We start from the raw sequence: 27,310 nt of genomic DNA on the forward strand, positions 1-27,310 counted from the left end.
TATATCCACAGTATCCTTCATGGGACTCCATTTGTTCCCCACAAGGTCCAAGAGATTACACCCACATTCTCAGCATCTTTGGACTGCACAAACTGAATGGCAACACAAAGAAGAAAACGATGAATCTTCAGCCAATATTTGGAAGAGTGCCTACATCTACTGGCTTATGATCAGCTACACGATTCCAAACTCCTAGGATATTTATTTACCCACTCTTACTCCTTCCTCCCATTAAAGAAAAAAGATAACTTAGTAGACAGTAGTTGGGTCTACAGTAATTTTATTGTAACAGAGAAACCAGGCCGCAATAAGTCTACATGGTTAGAGCAGATGGTGGTTCTTTCCAGTGGGTGAAGCCTGAACCCAGCTAGCAGCACACAAAGCCTAGAATATCCTCTTTCCTGGTACCACCCTGCGCCACAACTCACGGTGTGAGATGAGCGGCTGTATACCACATTCAACAAAGGGAGGAGGTCCAACTGGGCAGAGACAACATCCCAACCAGAGAAACTTACACAATCATTCAAGAGGATGCCTAAAGTACAGTTTCCTACTCTCCACTATTCTTTGCTGAGAAAGGTGAGGGTATGGCATCAGCAGAAAATTTTGTTCTTCATTCTTAAATAAATCTCGATAGGATGGAGTTGATGGTCAGTCAAGCAGTAGAATGGGATGAAAATCTGCAGTAGTTAAAAATGTTTGTACATAAGGAAAAGAACAGCAATGACAAGGGAGAAAAAGAGAGCCTTCTCTTTTTCTTACATAAGACAGGAAATTGCATTATTTTCCTTGCTGGAGTGGCAGCAGCCTCATTGGTTTTCATAAAACAGCATTTCTGCAGTGCGGCCTGTTGATAAGGTTGCTCCAAGATGGGAGGACAGACACAAGGTTGACTGCTCACGACAGAACTAGGTCTTCTCTCAAAGCCTCTAACGTGTGTTATTTCTCACAAGGAACCTGACACTTCAGTTAAAGCTTCTGAAATATTGCAATGGCATAATTGACAGGTTTTTTGGTGCGATGACTTTCTTGCACATGTAAACTCTTTGAGAAAAGTTGGAGATAAAAGGACAGGGGAGAGAGTTTGGTTTAATGTTCCAGACACCAGCCATGGATGCCTCTGCCCTGTGTCACTACATGTTCTTTTCGGAGAAACATTCAAATGCTGAGTGTTACACACTGTGGTTGAAAGAAATGATCCACTCACCACCATCCACCCTCTCTCATCGTCTGTGTGAAGCTCTCAATAGCAGAGGCTGAAGACAGAAAGGTTGTCTCTGTTTCCTTGCACCAGGGACATTACTTGGTGACCTGGTGAATGGCATGGGCAAGGTAGCCCACATTGCCGGAGGTGACCCCTGCCACAGAGATGCGGCCGTCCTTGGTCATGTAGATGGAGAACTCCTTGGTCAGTCGCTCCACCTGCAGAGAAGAAAGAGTTTGGGTACCTCTTCCCGGTAGGGGGGATTCTCCCCGGCCTGGCATGGTACAGCAGCCAACTTATTAAAGTTCCATTTCCTCGCTTAAACCCTGTTCCCAGAATTTGCTGTTAACTTGGAATAAAATAAGAATAAAAAGCTACTTTAAGGCTGGGCGTGGTGGCTCACGCCTATAATCCCAGCTATTCAGGAGGCTGAGGCAGGAGAATAGCTGGAACCTGGAACCTGGGAGGCAGAGGCTGCAGTGAGCCGAGATTGCGCCACTGCACTCCAGTCTGGGTGACAGAGTGAGACTCCATTTCGGAAAAAAAAAAAAGCTACTTTAAAGTAGGATGATGAATTCTGAGGCATAAATAGATGGGGAAAAACACCTTTAGATTCAGCAGAGCCAGGATTCAATTACGAAACAGCTATTTCTCCTGTTGCTCTCTTGGGAGAAGCAACAGTGATCATGAACATGATCAAAACAAGCTCTGCTCTTTAGAAGTTTGTGAGTTCATGGGTGATACAGAGAGGTAAACAACTAAAAAAAAAAAAAGAAAAGCCAAATAAATGCTAAAAAGTATTACAATACTTTTACCTAAAAGGGCTCCAAAATAACTGTTTTAATTATTTTTAGGTTAACTTTGAATAGGTGGGTGATCTATGAAGAATCCTCCTGGGGCTGGGCTCAGTGGCTCACACCTGTAATCCCAGTAGTTTGGGAGACCAATGTGGGCGGATCGCTTGAGTCCAGTAGTTCAAGACAAGCCTGGGCAACATGGCAAAGCTACGTCTCTACAAAAAATATAAAAATTAGCCAGGTGTGGTAGCATTCACTTGTAGTCCCAGCTGCTTGGGAGGCTGAGGCAGGAGGATCACTTAAGCCCTGGGAGGTGGAGGTTGCAGTGAGCTGAGATTGCACCACTACACTCCAGCCTGGGTGTCAGAGCAAGACTGTCTCAAAACAAAAACAAAAACAAAAACAAAACAAAACAAAACAAAAAACCCAAAAACATTAAATAAAAAAGAAAAAAGAAAAAAAAAAGAATCCTTCTGGTTTGCAAAGACTGATCAGTTAGTCTGCTGCAGAGAAATCAGAATCACTCACCTGTTCAGGCTTTAACCCTGTGAAACAGAACATGCCAATTTGGTCAGTGATGTGTTGCCAGTTGTGGGTGGAACCCTCCTTCTTGAGGTTGGAGACCAGTTGAGTCCGCATGCCAATGATGCGGTCGGCCATGCCTTTCACTTCTTGCAACCTGTAAAGAAATCCTGAGATGCAGCTTATTCTGCCTAAGCACTGACAGATATGCCGGAGTTTGCAGCATTCTTACCCCCGACCTGAGCGCTCCCCTAGCGTGCCTCAATTCTCAGGCCATGAGTGAATCACATGCTGTCACTGGCCAGGTAAGAAAGCTATTTTATAGCATTCTGTTTTATATCAGAACACTATTTCCATCAGGCAACTAAAACAGTTAACACATTTGAGTAGAGACAGTCCTTGACTTACAGTTTTTCAACTTTATGACGGCACAAAAGCAATATGCATTCAATAGAAACCGTACTTTAAGTATCCATACAGCCATTTTGTTTCTTTCAGTATGTTATTGAATAAATTACATGAGACATTCAGCACTTCATTATAAAATGGCTTTGTGTTAGATGATTTTGCTCAACTGTAGCCTAATACCTGTTCTGAGCATGTTTAAAGTATGCTAGGGTAAGCTATGATGTTTGGTAGGTTAAGCGTATTAAATGCATTTTCTTTTCCTTCCTTTTTCTAAAAAAAAAAATGTAGAGATGGGGTTTTGCCATGTTGCCCGGTTTGGTTTCAAACTCTGAGGTTCAAGCAATCCTCCTGCTTTGGCCTCCCAAAGTGCTGGGATTACAAATGTTAGCCACCACGCCTGGCCTGTTTCTTTTTTTAAGATATAGGGTCTCAGTCTATCACCCAGCTGGAGTACAATGGTATGATCATGGCTCACTGCAGCCTCAATCTTCTAGGCTCAAGTGATCCTCCTGCCTCAGTCTCCCAAGAGGTGGGACCACAAGTGCATTCCACCATGCCTCGCTAATTTTTTTTTTTTTTGTAGAGACAGGGTCTCCCTATTTGCCCAGGTTGGTCTGGAACTCCTGGGCTCAGGTGATTCTCCCACTTTAGCCTCCCAATGTGCTAGGATTACAGACATAAGACTGGCCTTAAATGCATTTTTAATTTATGACAGGCTTACTGGGATGTAACCCCATTGTAATTGCATACGTATTAAGAAAAGTGAATGAATCACTCTAAAACCTACTAAGATTAAGGTAAAAGCTGTGGGTTAAACAAAAAAAATGACCTTATTTTTGACATGGATGAAATATACATTCTCATCTCCACAATTGAGACAATATACTACGAATCTACAATGAGCGAAGCTATCGTAGGTGGTGAAACCGTCTCTAATAAAAACACAGAAATTAGCCAGGCATGGCGGTGGGTGCCTGTGATCCCAGCTCAGGGGAGCCTGAGACAGGAGAATTGCTTGAACCCATGAGGCGGAGGTTGCAGTGAGCCGAGATTGTGGCACTGCACTCCAGCCCAGGCCACAGAGCAAGATTCTCTCAAAAACAACAACAACAAGAAAGTCATGTGTGTATCTTTCTCATCGGATTATAACCACCCTGAGGGTAGTCATTAACACAGTCTGGCATCTTTGTCTACTACAAACTCTCAAATTGTGTACTGAAATGCAAGCACTAAAAAAAATCTTCATAACCAGAGAATATGAAAATATTTTAGAAAATATTAAGTAAAAAAAGTTTAGTATAATTCTAAGTGACAAAACCAAAACCAGTCCTGCTCATACATATATAACAGTATGTCACAACTACAGATAACAATGGGTGGCTGGGCCCGGTGGTTCACGCCTGTAATCCCAGTACTTTGGGAGGCCGAGATGAGCGGATCACCTAAGGTCGGGAGTTCGAGACTGGCCTGATCAACATGGAGAAACCCTGTCTCTACTAAAAATACAAAATTAGCTGGCCATGGTAGCACATGCCTGTAATCCCAGCTACTCCGGAGGCTGAGGCAGGAGAATCGCTTGAACCCAGGAGGCGGAGGTTGCAGTGAGGCAAGATTGTGCCATTGCACTTCAGCCTGGGCAACAAGAGCAAAACTCTGTCTCAAAAACAAACAAACAAACAAAACAAAACAAAACAAAAAACCCGAAAAACCACACACACAAACTTAAAAAACAAATAAACAAAAAACAAACAAACAATGGGCAAGGGAAAAAAAAAAAAGCTGAGTTAGAATAGCTAGAGTTATGGTTTTTTCCCTTTCACAAACTTTCTGAAATATACTTACATGTTAATATCATGCTGCAAAAAAAAATGACTTAAAAAGTAGTCAATTTTTTGGTAAGTCTAGCGTGAACCTATTATATCATAAAGAACTATCCTGAGCTGGGTGCAGTGGCTCACAGCTGTAATCCAAGCACTTTGGAAGGCTGAGGTGGGAGGATGACTTGAGCCTAGGAGTTTGAGACTGACCTGGATAACACAGTGAGACCTTGTCTTTATAAAAAAATCAAAAGGAAAAAACAAAACAAAACAAAACAAAAAAACAAAAAAAACTATCCTGAACCAGACTCTTAGTATTTACTTTAATGTTCATGACACAGAAACTGAAGACAGAAAAATAGTTGCAACATGATGACTAGGGGAGGTACATATCAAGTTTCTTAGAGATAGCAGATTTAGCTTTTCTACCCAAGTGCTGCTCAGAGATGTGACCTCTCAACTAAGCAGCTACACAGAATAAACTCATATAACAAATCACGCCTTCCACAGGCATCATGGTTTTATAAACTCATAGAGTAGGGGTTGGCATACTTTCTGTAAATGGCCAAAGAATAATTATTTTAGGCTTTACGGGCCATATGGTCTCTGCCTGCTACAACTGCTCACTTGGCCATGGCAGCAAAGAAGTAGCTATACAAAACGCATAAATAGATGGGTACAGCTGTGTTCCAATAAAGCTTTATTTACAAGAATAGGAAGCAAACTGGATTGACTCTCAGAACAGTTTGCCAACCCCTTTCTGGAGCAGTGTTTTCTAAATTATGTGTCATGACCCATTGGTAGGTTATATTTTTATTTTTTAATTTTCTTTTAATAGAGACACAGTCTTGCTATGTTGCCCAGGCTGGTCTCGAACTCTTGGGTTCAAGGGATCCACCCACCTTGGCCTCCCAAAGTGCATGCTGGGATTATAGGTGTGAACCACGTTGCCTGGCTTAGTATGTTAAATTCAACTTAGTAAGATGCAACTGGCTGGGCATAGTGGCCTTAAATATATTTCTTATGTGGATTGTGGTCAAAAAGATTGAGTAACACTAATTCACAGAACAGATGTTGAGAGTCAGATACTACAGATAATAAAAAACAGGCTGAGTGCAGTGGTTCACACCTGCAATCTCAGCACTTAGGGAGTCCGTGGTGGGAGGATCATTTGAGCCCAGGGGTTTGAGGGAGACCAGCCTGGGCAAGACAGCCAAGTCCCTGTCTCTACAATAAAACACAAAGAAATGCAAAAATACTGATTCAATGCTAGCAATTATTAGGACACAAACAAAAATATGTTTTTAAGGAAGTTTTCCTATGTGAGGTACTTAATTTGAAACTGATTTTAGGGGAAAGCAGGTTCTATTTAACGCGGAGATAACGGAATAAAAGGAACTACCAATTAAAAATTATGTCTGTCTCTTACAGAGAAATACCAACTAATTTGGTTCAAAGTGCTAACAAATACTTGGGAGGCTGAGGCTGGAGGACTGTTTGAGGCCAGAAGTACAAAGTTACAGTGACTTAGGATTGCAACACTGCACTCCAGCTTGGGTGACAGAGCAAGACCCTGTCTCAACCAATCTCTCTTTCTCTCTCTCTCTCTCTATATGTATGTGTGTGTGTGTGTGTGTGTGTGTGTGTGTGTATATATATATATTTGAAACGGAGTTTTGCTCTTGTTGCCCAGGCTGGAGTGCAATGGTGCAATCTCAGCTCACTGCAACCTCCGCCTCCCAGGTTCAAGCAATTCTCCTGCCTCAGCCTCCCAGGTAGCTGGGATTACAGGTATGCACCAACCACACCTGGCTAATTTTGTATTTTCAGTAGAGACGGGGTTTCTCCATGTTGGTCAGGCTGGTCTCGAACTTCCAACCTCAGGTGATCCACTCAGCTCGGCCTCCCAAAGTACTGGGATTACAGGCATGAGCCACTGCACCCGGCCTCAGTTTTTTAAACAAGGAATGCACATTTTTTGCTCCCTTCCCTGCCTTCGCATATGGAATCTATGGGGTACTGTATATCACTAGAGGTCAATTAAAAACTAGCTTTGAAGGAGCAGTGGTGGGAATAGGTGGGTGGCTGGGGAGTGGCATAAGCCTTTACCATTGTTTTCGCAAATCTGGGGTGTTCAGAATGGCAGCAGCAATCCGGGCCCCATTGAGGGGAGGGTTGGAATACATGGGACGGATCAAGATCTTCAACTGTGACTCTACCCTTTTGGCTTCATCCGCATCTTTGCAGACCATAGTGAAGGCTCCTACACGCTCACCTGAAAGACAAAAATGGATCTTGTCTTCTACTTCTACTATCTAATGTGCTAAAGCAAATCATGAGTGTATTTGCTACGCATTATCTGTTTCCATCCAAAGGACCCCAAAATAACTTTATTATAAATAAAAAGCTTTCAACAACCAGAATGGTGAACTGAGGCACAAGGAAGTTTTGAGTACTCAGAGTATTCAAAGGTATTTTTTATTGTATCTATCTTCTTGGCTGACGCATTTGTTACTTTTTGTTTAGAGAAGCAGTAATCAGTTTCCTTTGCTGGAAAAATTTAAGAATACTGAAGAATATATGGCTAAGAAAATCAGTAAAATCTACGATACCAGTCTTTCATCTTAGGGTAGGGAGGGATGTGGACATGGATGGACACACACACACACACCCACCCACCCCACAAGCTCTATGCCTTCGTGGCATTCTCTCCCAGCATGAGAACATGTGTCATGCTGGGTGCCGTAGCTTACCATATAAGCCCATGTTCTTGGCGTATGACTGGCAGAGACAAACATTAATGCCCTGTTCGATGAAGTGGCGCACAGCCCAGGCATCCTTATCACCATCACCACTGGCAAAGCCTTGGTAGGCCATGTCAAAGAATGCAAAGAGATTCCTTTTCTGAGAAGGAACAAAAGATCGAAGCTTCAGCAGTCTGTCTGAAGAGGCCCTAGATGTTTATAAAAATCTGAAAGACGTTTCTGTGAGGTGGGCATGGTCCCAATAAGCACAATAAGCCTTTTCTGGGGCTAACGTAATCTTGGAAGACTCATCTTACATCCAGGGCTCACGAGACAACCTCATTAGAACCATTTTATCTTGAAAGTGCTTTCCAAATGCTGTTTCTGTCTCATTCTGTGTGCAGCTTAGATTTGACAGAAGTTAAAGAAAGGGAAACTGGCCAGGCACGGTGGCCCATGTCTATAATCCCTGCACTTTTGGAGGCCAAGGTGGGAGGACTGCTTGAGCCCAGGAGTTTGAGATCAGCCTGGGCAACAAAGTGAGATGCTGTCTCTATAAAAACTAGAAAGAATTAGCCAGGCAGGTGTGGCACACATGTCTGCAGTCCGAGCGACTCAGGGGCTGAGCTAGGAGGATTGTTTGAACCCTGGAGGTAGAGGTTGCTGTGAGCCATGACTGTGCCACTGTGTTCTGGCTTAAGGTGACAGAGTGAGACTCTGTCTCAAAAGAGAAAAAAAAAAAAAAGAGAGAGAGAGAGAAAAGAAAGGGAAATGAAAAGGAGTGAAAAGGGAAAACAGGGAGATGAGACAACAGGAATAATATTTTCCTCTCTAGGAATTTTGACTAGTGTCTTCTCTGACAGCTGTCTACACTTTTAGAGTGATCATGGCGATGCTGCAAAGGAAAGGCCATGAAAAAGTGTTTAAACAGATCACTAAGCAACCACTGACCAGGGTGAATGTAGGCATCAACAGCAGACATCCTGGGGTCAGTAGACAGGTTTTATCAGAGTTCCCTACATCCAGGATGAGGAAAAAAATTATTTTCTTTTTTCCTTTTTAGAGACAGAGTTTTGCTCTTGTTGCTCAGGCTGGAGTGCAGTGGCACGATCTCGGCTCACCACAATCTCCACCTCCTGGGTTCAAGTGATTCTCCTGCCTCAGCCTACCAAGTAGCTAGGATTACAGGCATGGGCCACTACGCCCAGTTAATTTTGTATTTTTAGTAGAGACAGGGTTTCTCCATGTTGGCCAGGCTGGTCTCGAACTGACCTCAGGTAGATCCACTTGCCTAGGCCTCCCAAAGTGCTGGGATTACAGGCGTGAGCCACTGCGCCTGGCCAGAAAAAATTACTTTCAAATGCTCATGCGTCATCAATCCCAGAACTGCTAATCACGCAAATGGGGAGCCCTTTTCTGGCAGCTTAACCACCTGTATCGACATTTCACGCAGGTTCAAGGTTAAGACTCTCTGTTAAGACATTGCCAAATTAAGCCTCCAAAGCTGGTTACTAAACACAGAACTGTCGCCAGTGAGTTCATCCTCCTCACCTTTACCACTGTTGCTATTTCCTTCCATTGTTCCGGACGCGGGTCCACTCCCGTGGGATTGTGGGCGCAGGCATGCAGAAGAAGAACACTCTGCTCTGGTATTTTCTAAAGAGAAAAACAGCCAAGAGATGACTTTGAAGCTTTAAGGCAAACAGTTTATCTGAAATGCCACAGGATTGTCATCATTTGATAAGTAACAAAGGTAACCAGAAGTCTGGGAATCACCTCTTCTCCAGTATTTTTTTTTTTTGAGACGGAGTCTCGCTGTGTCTCCCAGGCTGGAGTGCAGTGGCGTGATCTCGGCTCACTGCAAGCTCCGCCTCCCGGGTTCACGCCATTCTCCCGCCTCAACCTCCCAAGTAGCTGAGACTACAGGCGCCCGCCACCACGCCTGGCTAGTTTTTTGTATTTTTAGTAGAGACGGGGTTTCACCATGTTAGCCAGGATAGTCTCGATCTCCTGACCTCGTGATCCACCCGCCTCGGCCTCCCAAAGTGCTGGGATTACAGGCTTGAGCCACCGCGCCCGGCCTTCCTCCAGTATTTTAACTCAGATATTGGAACACGGTGGGAGACATCAAATGTCTGCAAGCAAGTTTTATTCTCACCCTGAAAGCCACACTTACTGAAATATCCTCCACAGCGCCTGTGAAGTCAAAACCGCAAGTCTTGGGGTCATAATACCGATAACCTTGTAGCTGCATGCCAGCATCCCTGAAGATGGGTGTGTGGTTTCCCCAGCTTGGTTTGGGCAGAAAGACATCTCGGCTGAACTTAAAAAATCTTTGCTAAAAGATGGGACGAAAGGAAACAGAAAAATGAACAAAGGAGACGCAAAAAAATGTTGACGTGTTTTACTGAGGGAACATTTTTCTCCACTGAAACCCAGTTTCTCTCAATGGTTGAGCAGTATTGACTCAGCAGTAAGACTGCCTGGGTTGGAATAGTCTCCGACAGTTATACTGGCTGTATAGCCAAGGACCTTTCTGGGTCTTGCTTTCTTCACTTGTAAATGGGGTTAATTGTACCTCTGTCATAGGGATTAAACAAGTTAAAAGGCAAAAGCTCTCTAGTAAATAGTTTCTAGTGAACTTAATTTACCTTCATCACTACTATATCTTTCTTGTAATTTCTTTAAAGTCCTTTCATTTTTTCATCAGAGAATAGGACATCTGCAAATTCATGGAAAGAAGAAATCTACTGCATCAACAGTCAAATATACACACAACAGGAAGCCCTGTCATCTGGAATTTATAGTTCTTTCCTGAAGAAGCTTCCAGACTCACCAGAAAACTGGCTCCGATCCTTAAGGCTCCAGTTCCAGAAATGGTCTGCACAGTGACAAACTGAAGGAGAGATACCCACGGTCAGTGATGTGCGACACTCTCTATACAGGACCAGCCCAGGGGCACTGCTCTGTCCAAGACCCTTCCGTACTTCAGAAGCTCATTCTTTATGGCCTGTTAGTATCATTCCATGTTACACGGGAAACTTTCAGAACACAAACATTCCTCCCCAATATGAAAAAGGGGTGAATTATATAAAAGATATAAAAAGACACTGAGAGGCTGGGTGTGGTGGCTCATGCCTGTAATCCCAGAACTTTAGGAGGCCAAGGCGGGTGAATCGCCTGAGGTCAGGAGTTCGAGACCAGCCTGGCAAACATGGCGAGATCCTGTCTCTACTAAAAATACAAAAATTAGCTGGGCATGGTGGTGCACACCTGTAATCCCAGCTACTCAAAAGGTTGAGGCACGAGAATTGCTTGAACCTGCGAGGTGGAGGATGCAGCTGTAGAGGACTACGTGCTCACAAACAGCGTGTTCCCGATAAGTCCTGCTCTCGCAAACGAAGCACGGCGTTCCCCATAAGTCCTGCTCTCGCAAACGAAGCACGGCGTTCCCCATAAGTCCTGCTCTCGCAAACGAAGCAGGGCGTTGGGGGCCTGTTTAAATGTAAACATCTTGAAAATCCAGAAAGTCAGGGAAAGGTCAGAAAAACAACAATGTGTCTTGTGACTTGGCAACATTCCACAAACGACTGTATAAAATAAAGTGGAGCGCGCCATTTGAGACGGCCGCCATGTTTGTTTTGTCTTGTGTTGTCTTGTGTGTTCATTCCTTTGTTTAGGAAACACGCGGACCCAAACATGCAGTGAGCCGAAATTGTGCCACTGCATTCTAGTGTGGGTGAGTGAGACCCTGTCTCAAAAATAAATAAATAAACAAACAAACAAATAAATAAATAAATAAAAAGACACTGAGAATAGTCACTACATTAAGACATTACTCTAGAATTATACAAAGTAGAATGACTCTCTAAACATCAAAGTTCCTTGAAAAGCAAGTCAACAAATATATAAGGATAACATTACAACATTTTAAAGGTTTTCTGGCCAGGCGCAGTGGCTCACACCTGTAATGCCAGGACTTTGGGAGACCGAGTTGGGCGGATCACCGGAGGCTGGGAGTTCGAGATCAGCCTGATCAACATGGAGAAACCCTGTCTCAACTAAAAATACAAAATTAGCTAGGTGTGGTGGCACATGCCTGTAATCTCAGCTACTCGGGAAGGCTGAGGCAGGAGAATTGCTTGAACCTGGGAGGCGGAGATTGTGGTGAGCTGAGGTCGTGCCATTGCACTCCAGCCTGGGCAACAAGAGCGAAACTCCATCTCAAAATAAATAAATAAGTAAATAAATAAATAAATAAATAAAGGTTTTCTAAGAGGTCCCCTTCTATGTGTTTTCATAATCTGAAAATATTCATGTTTTGGGTAATAGGAAGATGCCTGAGGTGAATCTGCTTATTCAAATTGGTCAGCTTTAAGGGACAAACAAGAAATCACTGTAGGTTTAAGAGGTTTTCATTTGTTGTTTTTAAAGGCATTGTAGAAGTACAAGGCTCTACAAAGCACAAATGTATTTTCTGGACTGGGGTGGCAGTAGATTAAAGAGGGAAAAACCCAACTAAAAACTTATTTTTAAATAGTTTGTCTCTGCAAACTTTGGCATGATGGAAATAAAAACCTCACTGTAGGTCTGATAATACTATGATTCACAAAGGCACAACAGCTTTTTTTTTTTTTTTTTGAGACAGGTCACCCTCTGCACTGTCACCCAGGCTACAGTGCAATGGCATAAACTCGGGTCATTGCAACTTCCACCTCCTGGGTTCCAGCAATCCTCCCACATCAGCCTCCCCAGTAGCTGGGACTACAGGCGTGCGCCACCACATCGAGCTAATTTTTGTATTTTTAGTAGAGACGGGGGTCTCACCATATTGGCCAGGCTGTTCTCGAACTCCTGACCTCAAGTGATCCACCTGCCTCGGCCCCCGAAAGCAATGGGATTACAGGCGTGAGCCACTGCACCCGGCCGAGGCACAACTTATAAAAGACAAGTTAATGTTATTTTAAGGTAGGCCAGTTTCATACTTAGGTTATTATCTAGATGGAGCAGAGACTAGGCAAAAAAACACATGAATTAAAAAGTACAGAAATTTTTAGGAGGGGCTAACAGGCAGTTGACTGTATGGACAGAACTAAACCACATCTATTTGATGTAGGATAATTACTACCTAACCCTGGGGTTGAGGTTGTTGTGCTTTACTCTGAGTTAACAAATTCACGTGTGGACTTAGACCAGTCTTGTAAATAAAGTGTATTTATTCTGGCTTTTCAGAGGGGGAAGGGAAGAGAAAATATTGACTTAAAGTTGCTAGTTTGTATGTTTCTTCACTCCCCAGGCTCACCTAGAAAAACATACAAATGCACTCATTAAAAAACATGTTTTTTTCCAAAATAAAGTGAACCACAACGTGCACGAGTTCACATGTTGGGAGCGTGGTCTTTTTTCTGTGTCCACACGGGCTGTGAAGGGATAGCAGAGGGCTGCCAGACTGGTTCAGTGCCCACAGTCCACCCATGGCTTGTTTCCTGCTTTTGCTGCTTCTGTGCAAGTTGGAAGCTTAGGACATGAGGGTTTGGGCTAATTGCAGGCCTAAAACTTGGCGTAGTTAACATTTCTAAAGCATATTCAATGTAAAATGAACGTAAGCAGGTAGAGACTAACAGCAAAAGTAACGTCAAATCTATCAGTCACATGACTACCACATTTTCAGGATTACTAGTAGTACATTTTTGGAATTGGTGTCATGTAGATTATTTTATTTAATGATGGCAATTTACTATCAAATAAGAATTATTAGAAATAGTGTGGCCTCCTCAAAACAATCATTACACACAAAATAAGTTATCTTTTCATATTTCTTAAATTTTTTTTTTTTGAGACAGAGTTTTGCTCTCGTTGCCTAGGCTGGAGTGCAATGGTGCGATTTCGGCTCACTGCAACCTCCACCCTCCAGGTTCAAGTGATTCTCCTGCCTCAGCCTCCCGAGTAGCTGGGATTACAGGCATGCGCCACCACGCCTGGCTAATTTTGTATTTTTAGTAGAGACGGGGTTTCTCCATGTTGGTCAGGCTGGTCTCAAACTCCCCACCTCAGATGATCTGCCCGCCTTGGCCTGCCAAAGTGCTGGGATTACAGGTGTGAGTCACCACGCCTGGCCTAAAATTGTTTAAATAACTACAAATTTGTTAAAGACCTGGGATGATGCCAGAGCCTGCTCAGCTTACCCGGCCACTCTTCAAGACTTCGCTGTTCTCACCCAGGGCTAGTTCTGCAGATGCCTTGCAAAATTCAGCCAGTCCCCCAATGGGCAGGTATTCCTTGTCCAAATTTTTTGCGGCAATCTGGGCCTCGGCCTAGACAAGAGAAAATACATTCATTGAGTTTCTTTTCCTTACTCGGAATTACTATGATTAATATTTAAAGTTTTATAAGTTAAGTTTTGGAGGTAGTCTTTTTTTTTGAGACAGAGTTTTGCTCTGTCACCCATGCTGGAGTACAGTGGTGTGATCTCGGCTCACTGTAACCTCCACCTCCCAGGTTCAAGTGATTGTCCTGCTTCAGCCTCCTAAGTAGCTGGGACTACAGGCACCTGCCACCATGCCTGGCTAATTTTGTATTTTTAGTAGATATGGGGTTTCACTATGTTGGCCAGGCTGGTCTCAAACTCCTGACCTCAAGTGATCCACCTGCCTCAGCCTCCCAAAGTGCTGAGACTATAGGCGTGAGCCACTGCGCCTGGCCAAACCTTTTTTTAAAATTTGAAGTTACTCTCTGAGAAGAATGGTAGGTAGAATGCTTGATAGTTTATACTGAAGAACAGAAATACTTACTTTTTAAAATTGTATTTTATTGTTTAAGTTAAGTTTTATGTGGATGGGTATGGTCTCTCTTGGTTACAATTTAACATAAAATGAGATTCTTGGAATGCACAAAACCAAGGTTTAAAAGCAACACCTAAAATAGATATAAGATGATTAAATCAAACTAAATACATACAGGAGAAGCATTTCAAGCTATATGCCAGTCTAAGAGCTTCAAAGGGTTAACAGTGATAGCCACACATCTTCGTGCTTTGGCATTGGAGGCCTGGCTGTCCCTTACTAGTTGTGTTACCCTAGGCAAGTTATTTAGCCTTCCTGAGCCTTGGTTTCCTCCTTTGTTAAATGGAGGAACTATTTCTACCTCTCACAGTGTTCAGAAGTGTGAATGAGGGTATGTACAATAGTGCTTGGTTGTGATGCAGGTTGCAGTAGCAAATACTTACTGAATAACTTAAAAAATTAGTCTAAAGGGATTTGTTACATTATTTAGTTAATGAATAAAGATGCTACTAATAAAAATATAACAAAAGAGGTGAAAAAAATTCCATAGCTCAGCAGGAAGAAAGGACGGAGCATGCCTGTGTACAAAGGTTTGATTAAGGTAATCACAGTTAGAGAAAGGGAAAATAACAATAGTAATCCACGAAGAGCTATTCCTCTCACCAAGAGACAGTGCTTAAAGTCTTGGTCATCTCGTGCACCTTCAGGATTAAACTAGACATAGCTAAGCATTTCTAAAGCATATTTAATGTCTATTTTACAGATGATCACAGAACCATAGAAAGTTCAATCTTGGAAAAAAACAGATGGTTCCAACCTCTTACCTTTACAGCCAAGGAGACTATAGCCCAGAAAACCCGAGTGATTCATGCCATTAGTGCCAGAACTAAAGCCCAGGGCTCCTGATTCCCGGTCCAGCACTATTCCTGCCACTCTCCAGGGCTCTCTTCAGTTTATTCATCCCACTCAGAAGGAGATGAATGGCAAGCTCACCTTGCGGACGCTAGGCAGCACGTAAGGCTTTCCGTTATCATCCCGGTAGGCACCAACTCCCAGATTCATCTTTTTGCTATTGGTGTCCCTCTTAAAGGCTTCAGTGACTCCCAGAATGGGATCTGGAGGTCCCATTTCCACATGGGTCCACCAGGAGCTGAAATGAGAAATACATTAGCTCGATCCCATTAGCTAGATCCAAGATCCATTTTACTTATTTATTTATGAGATAGACTCTTGCTCTGTCACCCAGGCTGCAGTGCAGTGGCGCTATCTTGGCTCACTGCAGCGTTTGCTTCTTGGGCTCAAGTGATTCTCCCGCTCCAGCCTCCTGAGTAGCTGGGATTACAGGCACGCACCACCACACCAGCTAATTTTTGTATTTTTAGTGGAGACAGGGTTTCACCATGTTGGCCAGGCTGGTTTCGAACTCCAGACCTCAGGTGATCCACTGCACCCGGCCATATTACTCTTATATGTTTAAAATTATGAAAACTACAAATTTGTGTTAAATGAAATTGAATTGCTATTCTGACAAACTTTATTTATTTATTTGAGAAAGAGTCTCACTCTGTCACCCAGGCTGGAGTGTACTGGTGTGACCCCGGCTCACTGCAGTCTCTGCCTCCTGGGTTCAAACAATTATGCCTCAGCCTCCGTGAGCCAAAACAGTATTGATTTACAGAAAATTGAGCAGATAGTACAGTCCCATCTACCCTTACCCCCAGGTTTCCCCTATTAACATTTTACATTGGTATGGCACATTTGTTACAATTAATGAATCCATACTGATACATGATTTTTTTTTTTTTTTTTTTTGAGACGGAGTCTTGCTCTTTCGCCCAGGCTGGAGTGCAGTGGCCGGATCTCAGCTCACTGCAAGCTCCGCCTCCCGGGTTTACGCCATTCTCCTGCCTCAGCCTCCCGAGTAGCTGGGACTACAGGCGCCCGCCACCTCGCCCGGCTAGTTTTTTGTATTTTTTAGTAGAGACGGGGTTTCACTGGGTTAGCCAGGATGGTCTCGATCTCCTGACCTTGTGATCCTCCCGTCTTGGCCTCCCAAAGTGCTGGGATTACAGGCTTGAGCCACCGCGCCCGGCCCATTATTATTATTATTATTTTTGAGATGAAGTTTCCCTCTTTGTCACCCAGGCTGGAGTGCAATGACGTGATCTCAGCTCACTGCAACCTCTGCCTCTGGCGTTCAAGTGATTCTCCCACCTCAGCCTCCCGAGTAGCTGGGATTACAGGTGACCACCACCATACCCAGCTAATTTTTGTATTTTTGGTAGAGACGGGGTTTCACCATGTTGGCCAGGCTGGTCTCACACTCCCAACCTCAGGTGATCCACTCGCCTTGGCCTCCCAAAGTGCTGGGATTACAGGCGTGAGCCACTGCACCTGGCCCATACATTATTAAGCCACACATTACTTAGATTTCCTTAGTTTTTACCTATTTCTGTTCCACGATTCCATCTAGGACACCACGTTACACTTAGCTGCATGTCTCCATAAGCTTCTCTTGGCTGTGACAATTTTGGGAATGCAGGTCAGGTATCTTGTAGGATGCCCCTCTACTGGAATTTGTCTGATGTTTTTCTTATTAGACTGGGGATATAGGCTTTCGGGAGAACAGTAATTGCATTTTGTAATATGCCAGCTTGATGACAATTTCTTTTTCTTTTATTTTTTTTTTCGTCCAGGCGGTGGGGGATGGAATCTCACTCTGCCGCCCAGGCAGTATAGTGGCGCGATTTTGTCTCACTGCAAACTCCGCCTCCTGGGTTCAAGTGAGTCTCCTGCCTCAGCCTCCCAAGTAGCTGGGATTACAGGCGCCCACCACTACACCCAGCTAATTTTTGTATTTTTAGTAGAGATGGGGTTTTACCATGTTGGCCAGGCTGGTCTTGAACTCCTGACCTCATGTGATTTGCCCGCCTCAGCCTCCCAAAGTGTTGGGATTACAGGTGTGAGCCACTGAGCCCGGCCTTGAACACAATTTCTAAGATCTTTAGAGTAACTCATACTTTTGGTCTAATATTACAATGAATTGATTAACAGATTATTATTCATTGCACACCTAATTTCTAAGATAGACTACAGACACATTGATTGCCAAGTATAATTTAAAATTTATATATCTTTGCTTATTTTTACATGCTCAAGAGGCTATAGCTTTGAGTCATTAAAATAAAAAGATCTTTCCTTGTTGCCACTTGAAGGAGGTATAAAAGGGATATATGCGGCGGTAGAAGTTGTGCTGCGTGTGTTCACAAGTTTTGCCAGTCTGCTTAGAATGCTTGTGTAGGACTGACATCACCACCCTCCCTTCTTAATTTTCTCTGGGAAATAGAAGCTACTTTGGTTAAAAGATAAGCAATGAGTGTTGAGACCACACTAGGATCAATAGTGACAAATAAATACAACTGTGTGCTTTTAAGGAAAAAGAGTAGTATTGGTCTAAAGCAGCAGTTCTCAAACTTTTGATCTTTAGATCCTGTTATACTCTTAAAACTTACTGAAAACCCCAAAGAGCTTTTATTTATGTGGGGTATAACCACTAATACTTACTATATTAGAAAAACTGAGCAGCTTGTTATACTTACAGATTCATTTGAAAATAGCAATGATGGAAACACATTGCATGCTAACATAACTAACATGGAACTAACATGTTCCCAGGGAGAACTACCATCCTAAAGGATCAGTTTGTTTTAAATATGAAAGAGCATATAAGGACAAAACTTAGAAAGTGAATTTTGTTTATTTTTTATTTTTTTGAGATGGAGTCTTGTTCTTGTCATCCAGGCTGGAGTTCAATGGCACGATCTCAGCTCACTGCAAGCTCTGCCTCCCGGGTTCACGCCATTCTCCTGCCTCAGCCTCCCGAGTAGCTGGGACTATAGGCACCTGCCACCACGCCCGGCTAACTTTTTGTATTTTTAGTAGAGACGGGGTTTCACCATGTTAGCCAGGATGGTCTCTATCTCCTGACCTAGTGATCTGCCTGCCTTGGCCTCCCAAAGTGCTGGGATTACAAGCGTGAGCCACTGCACCCAGCCTAATTTTTGTATTTTTAGTAGAGACAGGGTTTTGCCATGTTGGCCTGGCTGGTCTCGAACTCCTGACCTTGTGGCCCACCCACCTCAGCCTCCCAAAGTGCTGAGATTACAGGTTTGAGCCGCCCCTGGCCTGTTTTTTTAAATTTTTATTTAATTTTGAGACACAGTCTTGCTCTGTCACCCAGGGTGGAGTGTAGTGGAGCAATCTCGGCTCACTGCAACCTCTGTCTCTGGGTTCAAGTGATTCTTCTGCCTCAGCCTCCCAAATAGCTGCGATTACAGGTGTGTGCCACCACACCCGGCTAATTTTTGTATTTTTAGTAGAGACAGCGTTTCACCCTGTTGGCCAGGCTGGTCTTGAACTCCTGACCTCAAGTGATCCACCCACCTTCGCCTCCCAAAGTGCTGGGATTACAGGCGTGAGCCACTGCACCCAGATGTGAATTTTGTTTTGATTTATAGTAAGTGAATCTGAAAATAAGTTAACTTTTTTGTTTTTCTTTTTTAAAGAGATGGGTCTCGGCTGGGTGCAGTGGCTCACGCCTATAACCCCAGCACTTTGGGAGGCCAAGGCAGGCAGATCACCTGAGGTCACGAGTTTGAGACCAGCCTGACCAACATGGTGAAACTCCGTCTCTACGAAAAATACAAAAATTAGCCGGGCAAGGTGGCAGGCGCCTGTAATCCCAGCTACTTGGGAGGCTGAGGCATAGGAATCACTTGAACCCAGAAGGCGGAGGTTGCAGTGAGCCAAGAACGCACCACTGCACTCCTGCCTGGGTGGTAGAGGGAGACTCAGTTTCAATAAACAAACAAAGAGATGGGTCTCACTCCGTCCCCCAGGCTGCAGTGCAGCGTTGACCTCCTAGACTCAAGCCATCCTCCCACCTCAAACAGTTGGGACTACAGGTGCACACAAGTTAACATTTTAACAAAGTTTGGCCAATCTTGATGACCTAGTTTCCTTGGTTTAGTGATTAATGACTTCACCCACAATATAAAAGTTAAAGAAAAAAAACAAAACAAACAAACAAAAAAAACCTCCTGTGCAATCAGTTTAGATTGTAGAGATTCTCTGCCTTGCCAGAACACTTTTCTAGGCTTTATGATCTTCCAAAGCAATCATTAAGAACACTATGCTAAGGGCTGGGAACGTAAAGAAGAGTATAACACAATCCCTTACCACCTTAGTCCACTGTGGTGATCAGCAGGGAGCTACAAGCAATGCAGGCTGGGCACTGCAGGGAGATGATGGATAGTGATATACACTGACCCAGGGCATTATTATGGGATATTACTTATGGGAGCCCCGAGCAGAGGACCTAATAGCTTGGAGAAGGGAAGGAAAGTACTGCACAAGGTTAGGAAGGCTTCCTGGAGGACGTGACTTAGCAGCTGAGTGCTAAGGCTGAAAAGAAGAGAAAAAGGGCTTTCCAAGTAGAGGCTTAAGAATAAAGGCTCACGGTGAGAAAGAGCTGGGGGTTGTTGCAGGAGAATCGCCCAAGTTCTCCTAGCAATCACTTATCTACTGTGAATCAGCCACGTGTTTCAGTATGGTACCATGGAAGTTCTCCGTGTTCACCATGCTGATAAACTCATGAATTACCTCATGAATATTTCTTTCCCAACAAAGGTTCTCTTAACGTACTTGTCAGCATTCATACACCCACTCCTCCATGGGGCATACTGGATGGCAGTACAGAGTTTAATTCATGCTCTCTTGACAAGTTAAAGACTGCTGCAGTCTCAATCATTGTAATGAATTAGTGTATACAGTCAATTCTCTGTTATTTAAGGGCAGATTATTTCCAGTTTTTTTGATTTCCTAGGCTCTTATTTCTTTCAATGGTTCTTTTAGTTTGCCTTGGGTAATTTCAGTACTGGGCAAACTGCATGCATTCAAATACCAGCTCAGTCATCTGCCAGCTGTGTGAGCACTGGCAAGTAAATTAAGCCTCAACTTTCCTTACCTGTAAAATGGGGTCATAGTACTACCTATCTCGCAGGGCTGGTATAATGATGAAAAAAAACACTCAGAACCTAGATTGGCAGAGTGTGTGATGTTCGCTAATAGTCATCATTACTAAATTATCACCGCTCCACTTTTATTTGTAACCATCCTGCATCCTAGTACAGAGCCTGGTGAGGCCAGTATGTAGAGAATTCAAGGAGCATATACAGTTGTAAGATTATGACCAAATGCAGGTCCTTTCTGCTTTTCTTTCTCTTTAAATACAAAGCTAATCAAGCATGGCTGTAGGGGGAGATAATGTTAATCAGTTTAACAATAACCCACAACCCTCCGACCAACTAACCTTTTCTGCTTTTCTTTTTTTTGAGACAGAGTCTCACTGTGTTGCCCAGGCTGAATTGTAGTGGCGTGATCTCGGCTCACTGCAACCTCTACCTCCCGGCTTCAAGCGATTCTCCTGCCTCAGCCTCCCAAGTAGCTGGGATTATAGGTGCCTGGCACCACGCCCGGCTAATTTTTTTTATTTTTAGTAGAGATGCGGTTTTGCCATGTTGGCCAGGCTGGTCTTGAACCCCTGATCTAAAATGATCTGCCCGCCTCAGCCTCCCAAAGTGCTGGGATTACAGGCATAAACCATCGCGCCGGCCCTTTTCTGCTTTATCAATTACTACCGCATAGGTTTTTCCAGAGTATCAGGAGACACTACCATTATCGCCCTTCCCCCTCACTAGTGTTGGTGCCAGTTCTTTTAATAGCTTGCCTCTCATTTTGTTGTTGTGGCTCTAGGTTGCTTGGCTGTTCCTAGTACCTAGGCGATAGTAAGAAGCACAGATACCTTAAACCAACTTCTGAACTGGGCCTGAAGAAAGCTTTCCTTATGACTTATCCACAATTCAGACCCTGAAAACATGTAGCCACCTGTCTGTCTACATCACTGTCATTAACTGCTGAGTGAAAGGAATACCCTGAATGTCAAGGACATACTAGATTATAAAAGAGAACACTTCTGGAAAACAGTTTTCATTTTTCAAAAGATGGCCTGGCTGGGCATAGTGGCGCTTGCCTGTAGTCCCAGCTACTCAGGATGCTGAGGTGGGAGGGTCACTTGAGCCTACTGTTTGAGACCAGCCTGGGCTACATAGAGACTCTGTGTCAGGAAGAAAAAAAAAAAAGAAAAAAGAAAAAGAAAAAACAATGGTCTGTATCCTCCAAGGCCCTCGATCAATAATAACATTGCCCACTGCTCCCTACCACAAGGAGAGAAGGCATCATTCTTGTTAAATGGTGTGAAAAGCACTTATTTTTCAGGTTCTTTAAAATGTTAAGCATAGAAACTCAGAAACCATAGCCTTGAGTCTTCTGGGATATCTCTTAAGAATTCTCAACACAATTTCAAAATACTGAATTTGTAAACAATCTAAATACAGGAGCAGGGATACTCAATTAAAAAAAATGTAATAAATTATGTTCATTTTACAATTACAAAGCTAGTTTTGAGATTGAACATGAAATACAGATTAAAGTACACAGGTATGAAAACCACTATCTGTTGCTTGAGACAAGCTTGATAATCCAGATCACAAGGAAAGTGGTTCTTAGCCAGAGAGAGAGGAAGGGGTTGCCTAGCTAGGGAACACTGACAATTTCTGGGGACATTTCTGTTTGCTGAAACGCTGGGGGAAAGCAGATGCTACTGGCATCTAAAAGGCACGGGCCTGGGAGGTTTTTTTAACTTTTATTTCAGGTTCACAGGTACATGCGCGTGTCCTGGGGGTTTGGTGTACAGATAATTTCATCATCTGGCTAAGAAACACAGTACCTGACAGTTATTTTTTCTCATTCTCTCCCTCTTCCCATTCTCTACCCTCAGGTAGGCTCCAGTGTCTATTGTTCCCCTTCTAGAGGGATAAGATTTTTTTTTTTTTTTTTTTTGAGACAGGGTCTCACTCTGTCACCCAGGCTAGAATGCAGTGGGGTGACCACGGCTCACTGCAGCCTCTACCTCCCGGGCTCAAGTGATCCTCCGTGAGTAGCAGGGACTAGGGTGCGTGCCACCATGCCTGGCTAGTTTTTTGTAGAGATGGGGTTGTGCCATATTGCCCAGGCTGGTCTCCAACTCTTGGGCTCAAGTGCTCCTCCCACCTCGGCATCCCAAAGTGCCGGGATTACAGGTGTGGGCCACGGCACCTGGCCTAGAGGGAATACTCAATTTGATTAGCCACACATTAGTAACCAGCTTTCAGCTCCTCCATGCCTTTCATTATTCCATTTCTTAACATGGTAAAGACTACACACACGTTGTAAGAACTCTGATGTTTTTAAAGGAATTGAGTAGATGAAAAGAAGAGTGTTCTAGGGGCAAAATTAATGCTGACAACCTGTGACCTAGAAAGTGATTCCTATCAGTACACTTTGGATACAGGAACAAAGCCTCAAACATTGAGCAATATCGACTGGTCATCCAAGAGAGGTTAGGTACAAAGTATTCAGGTAAGCCTTTCCAATCGAAATGCATTGCAATTTCCCTGGAGCTTAAGCCTACTTAAAGTTTTAGTTTTTAAACTGCTTTTCCTCACATCTTCTCATTTTAAAATCAGAAGGGAAGTTAGTTAGCTTGCCCACAATCACAGAGCTAAAAATGGCAGAGACAATAGCACAGCTGTGATCTTTTTTTTTTTTTTTTCTTTTTTCTTGAGACACAGTCTTGCTTTGTTGCTCAGGGTAGAGTGCAGTGGCGTGATCGGCCTGGCTCACTGCAACTCTTCACCTCTCAAGCGATCAGGCTCAAGTGATCCTCCGACCTCAGCCTCCCAAGTAGCTGGGATTCCAAGTGCACATCACCATGCCCGGCTAATTTTTTGTATTTTATGTAGAGACGGGGTCTTGCCATGTTGCCCGGCTGGTCTAGAACTCCTGAGCTCAAGCAATCCACCCGCCTCAGCCTCCCAAGTGCTAGAATTACAGGTGTGAGCTACTGCGCCTGGTCTGTGATCTTCTAACCAATGGTTATGGTACCACAGTTGCACACTGCATTTTTAAAGTCTCACAAGACCTGCTCAGTTATTCCACCAAAAAGTAATCAGAATTAAATAATTAAAAACGAATCATTATAAATCAAAATACATTAGCATCTTTTTTTTTTCTTCATTGAACTGCAACTATGTCTGATCTCATGTCACTATACATTTACAGTACAGGTCAACAAGAGAAAGTTATATTCGCAGTGTTTAGCTAAATGATACACTTGAATTTACAAAGAGTTCCACATATTTACGAAGAGTTCCAAGATTGGATAAATCCTCAGTTCTTCAGAATAACAACTGACAAGGTTTTATTATATTAGTCATTTAAATAGAAATGTCGATGAGTTCAGTTTAAGTATTTTCCACTTTTGCCACTCGGAGCTAGGTAAAGATCACTTCCACAGTGGAAGGAGTGAAGTCTGATCTCCTTGCATGAACAGTTAACCTTCATGCTAAATAGGGCATCTGGTTCTATCATCTAATCAGGTATCATTGTTTAAATCTGAAGAGTAATTCCTCAACATTAGGTGCTCAACTATTTCAAGAATTTATTTTCTGGTCAGGTGGAGTCGATCAGTCTATAATCCCAACGCTTTGGGGGGCTGATGTGGGAGGAGTCTGAGACCAACATAGGGAGAGCCTGTCTCTACAAAAAATAAAAAATTGGCTGGGTGTGGTGGTGCATGCCTGTAGTCCCAGCTACTTGGGAGGCTGAAGCAGGAGGATCACTTGAGCCTAGGAGGTCAGGATGCAGTGAGCCATGATTGTGCCACTGCACTCCAGCCGGGGCGACAGAGTGAGACCCTGTATTTAAAAAAAAAAAGAGAGATAATTTATTTTTTTTCTACATATTTTGCAGCACTATGGTTCCCCTGTGTGTTTAAGATTAGTCGAGAGAAGGAACAATAAAATCTGTAACTGGTTATGATCAATTAGTTGTAAACACCATTACACTTGGACCAGCCTATGTTCAGATTTTGATCTAAGACACAACATTAAAATGTCATACTGTATTTGTTTCTGTTGCATTAAGTGAAAAATCTGGGCTTAAAATAAAAATATCCAATATGAGAGACATGCCAGGAACTGTTAATAGTGCTGAGATGTAACAGTGAATATAAAGTAGGTGAAGTCTCCGCTCTTATGGAACTTACATTCTAGTGAGAAAAATACAGAAAAGAAACATGAGTCAGACTCTCAAACTGAAAGAATGACTAACCCTGACCCCAAGGGATTTTCACCAAGCACTAGAGCTTCAGGCGACCTAGCCAAATCCATAAAACAAGGTATTATTTTAAGATTACTACAATAGGGAAACATACTTTCTCTTGCCCGAAATTTTAAGCACTACTTTGGTTTTCCAAATTTGTTGTATAAATAACTCCTCCTGGCTCTAGTCCACTAGGTAGGCAGACTTAAAGAGGACACACGTTGACAGTGGGCCAGGAAGGAGCCAAGTCAGGAAGAGAAGAAAGTGCGAAGCCCAGGCAAAACTGTACTGCCAAGGCTGTGGGGCATTGGAAAGGACAGATCGTTCTGCTGGGCTGAAAGACACACAGCATACATTCAAACGAAAGGCCGAGCTACGCTTTGCTCCTTGCAGTTAATACCTGCTTGGGGGTGGTTTTAAAACTCAGTTCCTTATTAAGGTAGCACTTAAGGAGAGTGCTCCAAATCGGCTTCTTGAGTTGAATTAATCGTCTGGCTCCGGTCTCCACTGGGAATGAATTACTAGAGCTCGTTTCAAGCTCTGAAATTTCCCTCCATACTATTATACACGCCACAGTACGAAATTACGTTGTCATTTTTTGAGCAATGGCAATTTGTCATTGTCTCTCCCTCGCCTTGTTCACAGTTGTATCGCTAGCATCTGGTCCAGAGCCTGGCTCTGAGAAACTGCAGTTACGAAACATTTACTGAATGAAAGAGCACAGGGAGATGGAGAGGAAGATTGATGGCCTCCCTGCAACCGGACCTCCTTAGGGGCAATAAGGAAAAAATAAAGGAGGCACACTACACCTCGACCCTTTCCCAAGCAAAGGCCAAACGGGCACCGGGGTCACAGGGACCTCGGAGGGTCGCAAGGTCTCGGGGATGCCGCACGCCAAGGTCGCGGATGCCGGGAGGGAAGCGAGGCCCGAATGCCGACGCCCGGGAAACCTTCCTCTCGCGCGCTTCCCGCCCAGGGCACACACGCGGCAGCCAGCCGCCGCCGGCCCACCGGCTCGGGCGGGCCGGGAGCCAGGACAGGTGCGCCCGCCGCCCCCAGGGCACCCTATCAAGGGCACGGGCGTTCCCGGGCGCCGCTGCCCCAGTACTCTCCGCACCCCTCCCACTTGAATGGGAGTCCGGGAGCCGCCGAGGGCCACACTTCCTTTCCCCAGGGATTGCGTTGCACGCCCTCTTGCAGGGCCCGGTGCGGGGACCAGAAGGATGAGGGATCCTGAGGGTCATTGTGGGGCACGGACGCTCAATCCTCAGTCCCCATTAAGGGAAAGCCGAGGGGGTGGCAGAAAAGTGTGTGTGTGTGTGAGTGACAGTGTGTGTTTGGGGGCCGGGAGGAGTGAATGTGCTGGGGTGCTCGCAGCTCAGCGGGGCAGGGCCATCGCCCTGGCTCCATCTCCTTTTCTCTTGGCTTACCTGGCTCTGGCAGAGGCCGCGGCGGCGAGGCCCGGGTGGAAGGCGGCGGCGATCCCGGAGAGGACGCGGCCGGAGTGCAGCAGGGCCATGGTGGACGGTAGGAGGGCAGTGGGCCGCCGCAGGACGGAGCAGAGGGCGAGCGGACACACACACAGGGAGCCGGCTCCTGTTTAAGGTAAGGACAACGACTTTCCCGGGCCAGAGCGGCCGCGTGCTGGGCCCGAGCCGCGTCACAGCGACCCCTGGCGGCCGGTGGGCGGAGCGGCGTGGGCTCCGCGGAGGTCGTGGAAGAGGATGACTGCACAGTTTACCTAAGCCCAGCCTTTGCTGCACTTCATTCATTTAATCCAGCCGGCCGAAGAGTGGCTGCTGTTATGGCGGTTTGAAAGATGAGAAAATGGGCCGGGCTCGGTGGCTCACGCCTGTAATCCCAGCACTTTGGGAGGCCGAGGCGGGCGGATCACGAGGTCAGGAGATCGAGACCATCCTGGCTAACACGGTGAAATCCATCCCGTCTCTACTAAAAATGCAAAAAGTTAGCCGGGCGTGGCGGCGGGCGCCTGTAGTCCCAGCTACTTAGGAGGCTGAGCCAGGAGAATGGTGGGAACCCGGGAGGCGGAGCTTGCAGTGAGCCGAGATCGTGCCACTGCACTCCAGCCTGGGCGACTGAGCAAGACTCTGTCTCAAAAAAAAAAAAAAAAAAAAAAAAAAATGAGAAAATGTAGGCTGACATAGTTGACGTATTTTGTCTGATGCCTTACAGCCACTAGGACCCAGCCAAGGTGCCTTACTTTCAACCCTAATAGTTTCCCTAAACACAAGTCATGTCACCTCCTTCCTGAATGTTTCCTTATCCCCCACCCTTTTTTTTTTTTTTTTTTTTTTTTTTGAGATGGAGTCTCACTTTGTCACCCAGGCTGGAGTGCAGTGGCGTGATATCGGCTCACTACAACCTCTGCCTCCTGGGTTCAAGAGATTCTCCTGCCTCAGCTCCCTGAGTAGCTGGGTTACAGGCGCCACCACTACGCCCGGCTAATTTTTGTATTTTTAGTAGAGACGGGGGTTTCACCATGTTGACCAGGCTGGTCTCGGACTCCTGACCTCAAGTGATCCGCCCGCCTCAGCCTCCCAGAGTGCTGGGATTACAGGCGTGAGCCACTGCGCCCGGCTTCCTTATCCCTTTATGGAGAGGGTCGCATGCATATTTTGTGGGGCCGTTGTGAGGATTAATAAGATTAGCAGATTATGTCTAAAACAGGGCCTGATTTAGTAAGCAGAAAATAACCCATGGTCATTAATGACAAACTCGTGTATGTCAAATCCTGGTGACTGTTTGTGGAAGGAAA

General features: G+C 44.5%; 1 protein-coding gene across 1 annotated transcript; it reads right to left on the minus strand.

Annotated features, from left to right (window-relative positions):
* Window positions 1-263: 263 nt before the first annotated feature.
* On the minus strand, window positions 264-26,097 carry LOC105491499 (glutamic-oxaloacetic transaminase 2). Its single transcript, XM_011757981.2, has 10 exons — window positions 25,965-26,097; window positions 15,268-15,424; window positions 13,678-13,806; window positions 10,329-10,388; window positions 9,669-9,830; window positions 9,044-9,148; window positions 7,502-7,652; window positions 6,858-7,023; window positions 2,530-2,680; window positions 264-1,422 (listed from the first exon to the last, which is right to left on the minus strand). The coding sequence occupies exons 1-10, from the start codon at window positions 26,051-26,053 to the stop codon at window positions 1,300-1,302; spliced, it is 1,293 nt and encodes a 430-aa protein (XP_011756283.1). The 5' UTR covers window positions 26,054-26,097; the 3' UTR covers window positions 264-1,299.
* Between the last annotated feature and the right edge of the window lie 1,213 nt (window positions 26,098-27,310).

Source organism: Macaca nemestrina, chromosome 18, assembly GCF_043159975.1.
Source record: "Macaca nemestrina isolate mMacNem1 chromosome 18, mMacNem.hap1, whole genome shotgun sequence".
NCBI lineage: Eukaryota > Metazoa > Chordata > Mammalia > Primates > Cercopithecidae > Macaca > Macaca nemestrina.